At 40.7% G+C, this 11,895-nt stretch overlaps 1 protein-coding gene across 2 annotated transcripts in view; it reads left to right on the top strand.

Annotated features, from left to right (window-relative positions):
• LOC119309409 overlaps positions 1-8,088 on the top strand; it is a 14,892-nt gene extending 6,804 nt beyond the window's left edge. The window contains exon 3 of one of the 2 annotated variants that reach the window (XM_037585418.1): positions 7,500-8,088. In XM_037585418.1, coding sequence (XP_037441315.1) covers positions 7,500-7,543 — 44 coding nt within the window. In that variant the 3' untranslated portion in view covers positions 7,544-8,088. Of the gene's footprint in view, positions 1-594; positions 925-7,499 lie in introns of those variants that run through there. The other variant, XM_037585417.1, reaches the window with a different exon arrangement.
• Positions 8,089-11,895: the final 3,807 nt, after the last annotated feature.

Here is an 11,895-nt window from a genome sequence, read left to right as displayed (position 1 = left end):
GGCGGGGGCGGGCTCCCGCGGCTGGGGAGGCGGCGAACGGCGCGGCGGGGGCGGGCTGGCGACCTGCGGGGCTTCCCGTGGCTCCGGCGGCGCGAGGCGGCGGTGAGGGGCGCGGCTTCCCGTGGCTCGGCGCGAGGCTGTGGGAGGCGAACGGCGCGGGAGGAGGAGGAGGTCGTGCGGGAGGAGAAGGTGGAGGTCGTGCGGGCGACCGGTTTTGTTAGTGCGGGGCAGATTAGCGATAGATTGATTGTAGTGGCTTAATGCGTGGTTGGTAGAGTTAAACATAAAATGATTAAGGACCATTAGATCTTGATGATGGATGGGTGGGATTGTTTGGATCTACCCCTCTCTTTCTTTTATAGTGGTAGTAGATTCTATCCAGACCCAATGCTTTATCTTTTTGACATAAGATAGCTTGGATTGCAGTAGAATTAATAGGCTTTCCCTATTTTATTAATTCATGTAGAACAACATTGCATTCGTCCCGAAAAGACGTAAGATTTTTCTTAATGACCCAAACTGGATAGAATTGCCCCCCGACACTTTTAGACTCTTTCGGTAATGAGATGTCACCAAAATTCTGTAATTTTGCAGGGAAAACATTGTATGCTACGATACTAGGTGAAGACACATGTGATCCTATACAATTTCACTTATTCGGCTATTAGCGTGAAGGTGCGAAGCCGAATTATGAATACCTATAGTTGCATACGGTGCCAAACAATTAGTAGCATGAGGTGTAGCATATGATGATTGAGGGTAATTGCAAACAATTAGTAGCATGAGGTGTAGCATATGATGATTGAGGGTAATTGGCCGGATAACTAGTAGTAGCATGGCCAATTCCCCTATCCACTGGCATGTTTTGATTAAGATATTGCAAGCTAGTTACTGATGAATACAAAGGTGAAACACTTTATTGCATACTATCGGAATTTCCTATGTGAGGTGTTTCAACTTGATTAACGGAACTCATCATGTTGTTCATCGGCATATGGATTTGTGGGGCTGCCGATGCATGAGAGTTGGTATACATATGTTCCATGTTGCTAAAATTATATGACGTAGAAGCATGAAGATTTTGTTGCATCGCCTCTTGCACATAATTAGATGCATGATTGATAAAGCTAGGGCTAGCCGATACATTATGCTCATTAAACGATCTAGCAACAACCTATGCATTATTTGCATCTACATAAGTGAATTGGGCATTCATGTTACATTTGTAGATTGCAAATCCTAGATGACGATCTCTTCGTAGCAAAAACGGGCCGAAGACCATTCAAAGCTTCGTCCCCAGCGGAGTCGGCAAAAAGTGTGTTCGCACACGAACATGTCACCGTGTACTCTCGATGCCGAGGGTGATGCACCATAGTTCACGTCGAAGGAGACCCACTTGGAAGCGCGGTACACAAGCAATCCGGCGGGCACTTTTGTAGACCCAAAACCCACACACCCGGGAGGGACCCCATCAGGGAGCGTGGCGGCTACGGGCTGCCCTAGGTTAACCTAATCGCCCCTAGGGCTTCGAGGTTCGCCGCCTGCAATGAAGAAGAACAAACGAAGAATGAGGAAGAAGAAGAAAAAGGGAGAGAGATAAAAGTAAAAGTAAAAGTGGTAGATGATTGTTCGATTGTGTGTTGTTCAATCGACCATCACCCCTTAGATATATAAGAGGCGGATAGACTTCTCGTACAAGAAAAGGACTCCAAATCAAGTCTAAATCATGTCCAGATCTTTTCAAAATTAACTGAACTCGGATTTAGGTAGTCTGAAACATCAGTTCGGTTTTTAGGTCTCACATGCCACAAACAAGCTCGTATGAAGATGAGCCCAAAAGCAAATTTGACAGTTTCGACGAGATGAACAACTTTCATGTTGAACGTTTTTGATTCGGCCATCTTCACGGCTGAATCGCTTGTGCAAAACAGACTGTTACTCGCACTACCCATCAGACAGCGTGTGTGATGGGGTGCGCCACTTTTGCCCCGTGACAGGGCCGCACTCAGGTGGCTATAACTTTTACATATTATCTCGTATTGATAGAATTTTTATATTAGAATCGATCATTTCAACGAGACGAAGACAATTCGTGTAGACCAGTTTTCCATATGAGGCCGTCTCGGGGGCGTAATCAGCCGAACAGTATTCTGGACACAAAATCTCAGTATTTCGAACACAACTTCGGCCTTAGAAATGAGATCGGATGGCTATGGCCCAAATATCAAAGTTTCTCCTTTTGACGATACAGAACTTTCTCATTTTGAGCATTTTTCCATTTTAGGCCTTCTTAATTATGTTTTTGACTATGCCAAAATCTGTTGTCAACAGAAGCATCTATAATATCTTGGACCAGAAAGAATACAGCTGCTCTTGCTATTGCTTGCAACAAACTCAGCTTCGTGCACCTGCAATCAAAGTAGAGGGCGCACAGAGAGAGCACACATGCACATAACAACAGATTCCGAGCACAAGCGCACCCAGCAACGGACTCCCGCGGGAAATTTCCATGGTGGAGGGGTTTCCGCACCCGGACCAGCAGCCGTCAAATGGAATAGGAGGTGCGGAGATCCAGGTGGCAGTCTGTCACATGCAGCGGCAGCAAAATCAGATGCAATGCTCTTCACGTTAGGTTCAGCGGCGAGGTCCATGTTTGCCAATGGGGTACTTTTCGTGGTGGAGGGATTCACGTTGCGGCTCGCCGGAGCAACCCCGAACTAGCAGCCGACGAAGGGAGCGGGAGGCGCGGGAACCCATGTAGTCATCGCCGGCTCTCATGGTGCGGCGGAGGTGTGGCCGTAGCGGCAGCCAAACGTGGCATGACGAGAGCTTGGGTCAGCGGCACAGTCTGGCATCTCTGTGACTCTCGCGGGCTGTGCAGGGAAGGGGGGTGGTGGCGAGGGGAGTCGCGGGCTGGAGCGATGGGCGAATGCCAGGTAAAACCGAGGTCGGAGCCTCTGAATTGGTCGGGGGAGAGTGCGCGGCTCGATATTGAGCCTCGATTCCACGATTGAATACCATGCACAACAAAACAAAGATATTCAGGCTAGCAAATGCCAATATCAAAATCTGGGCCTCAATGCCAACATCCAAACGGGGCGTAGGCGGATTTCCTCCATGATCCTCGAGATGGAATGCCAAAGTTTTTGTAGTTGGACATTGAAGCTTATCAGCTCGTGTACCTAGCGAAGAGCGGTCGGTAGTGAGAGTTATAGGGTTTGACCCCTCGCACTACCATTTCCTTTTTGATACATTTTCCTTGTTTTCACGTGCGATAATGGGCAGGCCCTATCTGGCAGTGTCCTATGCATGGCGCCATCTATATGACTGTACTTCCCGTACATCGAACCCTATTTGTTGCCCGTGGGTGTCAAATAGTCGCGACTCGAAGCGAATCGAGCGACCGACACGATATGAGTCGGCCCACTTTGAACGAGCAACCGGTTTTGGGAACCTTTTAAAAGGTTCCCTAAGCCTTTTTCCTTTTTCCTTTTTTCTTAATGTTTTTATTTTCCTTTTTTCTTTTTGCTTATTTCTTCCTTTTCTTTTCTTTTCTTTTTACCTTATTTTGTTTTTATTTTTGTTTACCATAATTAAAAAAATTCAAAAAATGATTGAAATTCCAATTTTTCTTCACATATTCAAAAATTGTTCATGTTTTTCAAATGTATTCTTGTTTCAGAAAAAGTTCAAAATTCCAAATTCCAATTTTTTCATTTTCCGAAAAATATTCATGTTAAAAATAGTTCACCATACATTGGGAAAATGTTCACTATGTATAAAAAGTGTTCATCGTGTGCACAAATTTTATTTAGCGTCCATTTCAAAAAACAAATCAGCATATATTTTCAAGAAAGTTCAGTTTTGTATTTGAAAAAATTCACCATATACAAAGAAAATGTTCAGTGTGTATTTTAAATTCACTTTTTTTAAATTGTTCACATTTAAGAAAAGAATATTTGTTTTTTTACGATTGTGAAACATTGTTGACACTCTCAAGAAATTTTGTTCACATTGTTTTGTAAAAGTATTAAAAAATCCGGATCTGCAGCTCCAGTTAGTACTTTAAAGTTAGCGCTGCCTTTAAGCCGTCATCAGTTACTAGGTCGTTTGGTTAGCATTTGTTGCACTTATGGCCAGGTTGTGGGTTCGATACCTTTTTTAACCACTTTTATAATTTTCGCGAAATACCTGCATTCGCTCAGCTCTTGCGAAATGGGCTGGCCCGTTTGCTCCCTACCTTTTGCGAAAACTAGACTATTACGTGTATGTCCTAACACATATACATTAGACTACTGTGCAATCTATGAAAAGTCCATATTACCCTTTATATGCATTGTGAGGAGGGTCTAAAAGTTCTATGGGAACTAGTATAGATAAACTGTTGGAAAAAAATTCTTATAGGATTCTATCCTATGGCTTAAACAACCAACATAGGAAAAAATCCAAAGAATTTTAATCCTTCAAGATTCTTATGAAGATCCTTTGAATCAAAAGAGCCCTTAACTGGGGAAGCAAAATTAATCAATACTCCTATTTGTTAACTGTATGCATGGTCGTCATCGTGCTACATATACTAGAAGTCTAAGCAATCTCTATCTGCTTCTCCTGGAAATAAGTTGTGATCCTGCACTTCATCTTTGGTAGTATGTTTTGGACGCCATACGTGGATGCACAACACAATCAACATATCTGCGCGTGAAGAATTTTTTAAGCACTTTTATAATTTTCGCGAAATACCTGCATTCGCTCAGCTCTTGCGAACTGGGCTGGCCCGTTTGCTCCCTACCTTTTGCGAAAACTAGACTATTACATGTATGTACTAATACATATACATTAGACTACCGTATAATCTGTGAAAAGTCCATATTACCCTTTATATGCATTGTGAGGGGGGTCTAAAAGTTCTATGAGAACTAGTACAGATAAACCGTTGGAAAAAAATTCTTATAGGATTCTATCCTATGGCTTAAACAACCAACATAGGAAAAAATCCAAAGAATTTCAATCCTTCAAAATTCTTATGAAGATCCTTTGAATCAAAAGAGCCCTTAACTGGGGAAGCAAAATTAATCAATACTCCTATTTGTTAACTGTATGCACGGTCGTCATCGTGCTACATATACTAGAAGTCTAAGCGATCTCTATCTGCTTCTCCTGGAAATAAGCTGTGATCCTGCACTTCATCTTTGGTAGTATGTTTTGGACGCCATACGTGGCTGCACAACACAATCAACGTATCTGCGCGTGAAGAGATATTTTGAAGGAAGTAGGAACCCTCGTATGTGCATCAAAAGATACACACAACCATATTTATTAAATTATTATTTCATAAAGGTCTAATAGAAACATAAAACATACATCAAACAATCACAAGCCACCACATCACACTTACAAACTTGACAGTGGAGGATGCCATCACAACACCCCACCATCTAGACTTGGGGGTCATCACCGAGCCACCCGCACCCGCTTGGCGTACCGGCAGCACACATCCATTCCAGCAGATCCTAAGTGTGCACCACATGCACACGCTCTAGAAGCCGTCACCACCGTCGAAATGTCGACCCATCTTTAGGCCAGAGATCCGCATGATCCTTGCCATGACAACCATAGACGCCGACACGACGCCAAACAACACCACTGTCTTGTTCTCGTCCACCATCACACGTCCGCCACTAAGACCCCGTTGTGTCATGCCGCCTAGACCCGCCGTTCTTCATACAATAGATGTCACGCCGCTCCACCTCCTCGAGCACCACCATCTGGCCCTGGTCTCACAAGCCAAGTCCAACTCCCACATGTTGCGCGAAAGGGAGGGAAACACTAGGTGCCGCCAATGACTGACTAGGGAGATCTAGAGTTTCTCCTAGAGTGATTTAGGCAGGATACGAATTATGTTGCGGACACCTTCGGCAAGGTTAAGATGCCCAGGGGCACGGTCGTTGACTACTCCGACCGCCGCCAGAGCCTTCTGACAGTCCCACTCGCCCACCTTGATCTTGACCGACTTTTCCACCTACCAGTCCACCCACAAATCGCTCTGATGCAAGGATCTAGTCCCCAGATGCCCGCAACCAAAGGATTTGGAGATCCAGATCCAGGGCATCAAGACGCCTGGAGCTAAGCCATGGGGACATCTCGGCCATCGCCAAGCCCGCCTAGTTGGACACGATGTCTCGGTGCTCCATCACAGCTTAGCTGGTTTCAAACATGACCATGATTGTATAAAAAGGTCTAAATATAGGTGAGAACATATCGTGTTCTGGATTACTTATTGGTCAAGGGATGTTTTGCCAGATTAAACTACGCATAGACTGATGGACAGTGCTAACTTCTGAACATTGTGATTGTAGTGATAGATGCGAACCACCCTAGATCGATCCTCTCGTCCCATGTCTCGTTCGATTCTCCCGTGTTCGATCCTCCCGCTTCCCGATTTTCTTTCTATCGATTCTTTTTCCTCACCTTGGTTCAAGGACTTCTTTTACTCGTCCAGTTTTATGTGAGTTAGTCTTGGCGAAGGAGAAAAACAAATAAAGTACTTAAAAGGGATTTTAAGTACTGGTGTCCTAGGTTGATACTAAACCCAATAACGAACTCACCAATCTTTTCTAGTTGCCTTACATAAACAGGGGTATTTAAACGCTTCTTCTTTCTACCATATTAGGACAAAAAGGTTATAATTAGGCTTGATAACTTTGGCATAAGCAGCATGATAACTATGACATGACCATCATGATAACTTCAAAACATTAGCGCCCTGGTAACAAAATAACATGATAAAGGTTGATAACTATCTTGTTAGAAGGCTGATAACTAGAACATGAGAAGCATGGTAAACGTTAGCATGATAAAGGTTGATAACTATCTCGTTAGAAGGCTGATAACTAGAAGATGGGAAGCATGATAAACTTTAACATGATAAGGTTGATAACTTCAGTATTACCATCCTGATAACAAAAAACATGGTAAAGTTGATAACTATAATGTTAGAAGGCTGATAACTAGAGCATAAGAAGCATGGTAAATTTAGCATGGGTAACATGAAAACTTTACACGGAAGTTGTCGGGATATAATTCAATGACTATTTTACCGAGGAAACTTTGTCATAGTGTTTGAGCACAAGTTATTAGCTATGTGGTGCGTAAAAATACCATTCTTTTCCCATGTAAGTTATCACTGTAAGTTTTCAACAACTTTTTCCACCACGATCAAAAGTACCACGGTGTTCACACATAAGTTGTCATGTTACGTATATTACCATGTTATTTGCGTAGAAATTATTAAAGTATATTTCAAGCAAAAATCCGCAGCCAAAGTTACTGTGGTGTTTATTATGCAAGTTATCAGATCTGTGGTACATATATTATCATGTTATTTATACAAGATTTACTGTATGTTTTAAATAATTATTTTTCCCTGGCCAAGAGTTACCATGGTGTTTTTGCGTAAGTTATCAGGTCTGGATTCTTATATTATCATGTTGTTTACACAGAAGTTACCGGGACATGTCTTCATGAACTTTTCTCCCGGGGTTAAAAAGTTATCACGGTGTTTGTACCTGAGTTATCAACTCCGCGATGTGTAAATTACCATGCTATTTATACAAAAGTGACGAGCGGGATGTTTCCAACAAAAAATCCCCGGTTCAAAGTTATCATGGTGTTTGTACGTAGTTATCAGGTCGGCGGTGTGCATATTACCATGCTACTTACAAAGAACTGATCGGGGTATGTTTTCAACATCTTCTTTTTCCCGGTCAAAGTTATCGTGGTGTTTGTACCTAAGTTATTAGGTCCACGGTGCATATATTGCTATTTACATAGAAGTTACTAATGTCTACTACACAACTTATTCTTGTACACTCGTGTTGGGTCTCCAAGCACAGAGTTTTGTAGGACTGTAGTAATTTACTCTCAAGTGGATGACTTATACGTCTCCATCGTATCTACTTTTCCAAATTCTTCTGCCCATGTTTTGGACACTAATTTGCATGATTTGAATGGAACTAACCCAGACTGACATTGTTTTTAGCAGAATTGCCATGGTGTTATTTTTGTGCAGAAATCAAAGTTCTCAGATTGACCTGAAAATTTACGGAGATTTTTTGTGGAATATATAAAAAATACAGGCGCAAGAAGTTACCAGAGGGGGCCCACAATCCCTAGGGCGCGTCTCCCAGGCTTGTGGGCCCCCTGGACCACCTCCGACCCTAGTTCCAACTCTATATATTCCTATTCGGGGAGAAAAAATCAGAGAGAAGGATTCATCAAGTCTTACGATACGGAGTTGCCGCCGCCTCCCATTCTTCATCGGGAGGGCTGATCTGGAGTCCGTTCGGGGCTTCGGAGAGGGGGATTCATCGCCATCATCATCACCAACCTTCCTCCATCACCAATTTCATGATGCTCACCGCCGTGCATGAGTAATTCCATCGTAGGCTTGCTGAACGGTGATGGGTTGGATGAAATTTATCGTGTAATCGAGTTAGTTTTGTTAGGATTTGCTCCCTAGTATTCACTATGTTTAGAGATTGATGTTGCTATGACTTTGCTATGCTTAATGCTTGTCACTAGGGCCTGAGTGCCATGATTTCAGATATGAACCTATTATGTTTTCATGAATATATTTGTGTTCTTTATCCTATCTTGTAAGTTGTAGACACCTATTAAGAGTTATGATCCACATACCCCATGATGACAATAATTGGGATTCTTTCTGGTGACTACCGTAGTTTTAGGAGTTCATGTATTCACTAAGTGCTAATGCTTTGGTCCGGTTCTCTATTAAAAGGAGGACTTAATATCCCTTAGTTTCCATTAGGACCCCGCTGCCATGGGAGGTAGCACAAAAGATGTCATGCAAGTTCTTTTCCATAAGCACATATGACTATATACGGAATACATGCCTACATTATATTGATGAATTGGAGCTAGTTCTGTGTCACCCTAGGTTATGACTGCTACATGATGAATATCATCCAACACAATTATAATTGCCGATCCATTGCCTATGATATTTTCACATATTGATCTTTGCTAAGTTACTTTCGTTGCTACTGCTGTTACAATCACTACAAACTGCTACTGTTAGTTTTGTCACCGTTACCGTTACTTCCATATTACCTTGCTACTAAATACTTTGCTGCAGATATTAAGTCTTTCAGGTGTGGTTGAATTGACAACTCAACTGCTAATACTCATGAATATTCTTTGGCTCCCCTTGTGTCAAATCAATAAATTTGGGTTGAATACTCTATCCTCAAAAACTGTTGCGATCCCCTATACTTGTGGGTTATCAAGACCTTTTTCTGGTGCCATTGCCGAGGAGTATAGCTATATTTCCTGAGTCACTTGGGATTTATATCTGTTGATCACTATGAAGAATCTGAAAGATACCAAAACCAAAAAGTTTCCCTCTAAGACGAGGGGAGGTAAGGAACTGCCATCTAGCTCTGCACTTGATTCACCTTCTGTTTTGAGTAAGCTTGCGATACCTACACCTACTATTAATTCTGATATGTCGCAAGTAATTGATGATGCTACTTATGCTATGCATGATGCTTATGATGATACTACTACTTTTCTTGATAATAATGTGCTGCTGGGTGAATTTCTTGATGAACAACTTGCTAGAGCTAAAGATATTGAGAATGCTGAAACTGATGATATTTCTGAAACTTATGAAATTATTGAAACTGAACACTTTGAAACACCTGTTAGACCTAACTAACCTAGATATGAACTGCCTGTTATGCCCGAGGGTTATGTTATTGATGAAGAGGTAGCCAGGGACTTTCTTGCTTGTAATGATAGAGATGATCTTAAGAAATTACTATGCAAGTGCAAAGAAAAATCTTTGAATGCTAGAATGCAATACGATCCCAAGTTTGCTACTTCACCTATTTTTGTTACTCATAAGGATTATGAATTCTCTGTTGATCCCGAGTTAATTACTTTGGTTGAATCTGATCCTTTCCATGGTTATGAATCTGAAGCTGTTGTGGCACATCTTACTAAATGGAACGACATAGCCACCATATTTTCTCATGAGGAAAAAATCGCTATTATTATATTCTTAAGTTGTTTCATTTCTCATTAAAGGGTGATGCTAAGATATGGTTTAATTCTCTTGCCCCTGGTTGTGTGCATAGTCTCCAGGATATGATTTATTACTTCCCTGAAAAATATTTTCCTACTCATAAGAAACAAGTTGCTTTACAGGAAATATTTAACTTTGTGCAAATTGAAGAAGAGAGTCTCCCACAAGCTTGGTGGAGGCTTCTCCAATTACTTAATGCTTTGCCTGATCATCCTCTCAAGAAAAATGAAATACTTGATATCTTTTATAATGGACTAACCGATGCTTCTAGGGACCGCCTAAATAGTTGTGTTGGTTGTGTTTTTAGGAAAGGGACAAATGCACTTTTGCCCCTAGTTGGAACCTACCCACGAGTTTTTCCCTTACTTTTCGACTCTGCTCAGTTTTCCCCTTAGATTTTCCTCCAAGGTCGCCCGAATGCCCTTTAATCGTTTTACCTATACTTTAAAAATTCATAAGAAATTGATATGAACTCGGAACAATGCAAATAAGATATCAACATGTTCAGATAAATATTACCTTTATGTGTATGTCATTTGCATTCTAACAAAAGTACTATTTAAACTACCTAAGGTTATTAAGGTTATTAACATTATTAAAAATAAAAAGGTCTAAACAATGCTTTTTCACGAATAAAAGTTACATGCAAATGTAGGTGATGTTTTCTAAACATCCTGATATCTTATTTGCATTTTTCTGAGTTCATATCAACTAGTTATAAAGTTTCAAAATAATGGTCAAAGTCGTTCAAACGTTCATAACAAGTTGTATGTACTAAAAAAAATACAAAAAGGATATCAGGATGTTCAGAAAACATTAGCTACATTTGAATGTAATTTTTATTCATGACAACAGTATTTTTATACCTTTTCATTTTCAATAATGTTAATAATATTAATAACCTCGGGTAGTTTAAACGATTCTTTTGTCCTTAATGCAAATAATATGCACATAAAAGTACTATTTGTGTGAACATTTTGATATCTTATTTGCATTTTTTCGAGTTCATATGAATTTGTTATGAATCTTCAAAGTATTGGTCAAACGGTCAAAGGGCATTTGGGTGACCCTGGGGGAAAATCTAAGGGTAAAACTAAGCAGAGTTGAAAAGTAAGGGCAAACCCTGTGGGTAGGTTCTAACTAGGGAAAAAAATGCAATTTCCCCTTTAGGGAATGAACTGTTGAACAAGCTGAACTACTATTGAATAATATATTGAGTAATGATAATGATTGGACTCTTCCCGAACCACCTCCTAAGCCAACTCCGAAGAAAATAGGTATTCTATTTCTCAGTCCTGAAGATATGCAAGAGGCAAAGAAATCTATGAAAGAAAAAGGTATTGAAGCTGAAGATTTTAATAATTTACCACCTATTGAAGTAAATACATGGTCTTAATACTCCGACACAGGTAGTAGAGGTAAAATATCTCTATATAGATCTGATGAAGGTGGTATTCCTCATAATAAGTCTACTAGTCAATGCTTGGATGAATTTGATAACTTTATTGTTAAACAAGAAAACTTCAATGCATGTGTCAGTAGACAATTGAAATGTAATGCTTATATGCTTGAATGCTTGGGTGACTATATGTATAGAACTGTTAATGTTCTCAAGATTGTTAGTAAACATGCTTCCATGGTAAAACTCAAGTAGAACAAGTTCTTAAAGCACAAAATGATTTAATTAATGAAATGAATAATAAGATGAATGATCATGCTGTTAGAGTTGTGACTAGAGGTGATAAAATGACTCAGGAACCTTTGTATCCTGAGGGCCATCCTAAGAGAAT

The sequence above is a fragment of the Triticum dicoccoides genome, chromosome 5B, assembly GCF_002162155.2.
Source record: "Triticum dicoccoides isolate Atlit2015 ecotype Zavitan chromosome 5B, WEW_v2.0, whole genome shotgun sequence".
NCBI classification, from domain to species: Eukaryota; Viridiplantae; Streptophyta; class Magnoliopsida; order Poales; family Poaceae; genus Triticum; species Triticum dicoccoides.
This window is presented reverse-complemented; position numbering and strand designations above follow the sequence as displayed.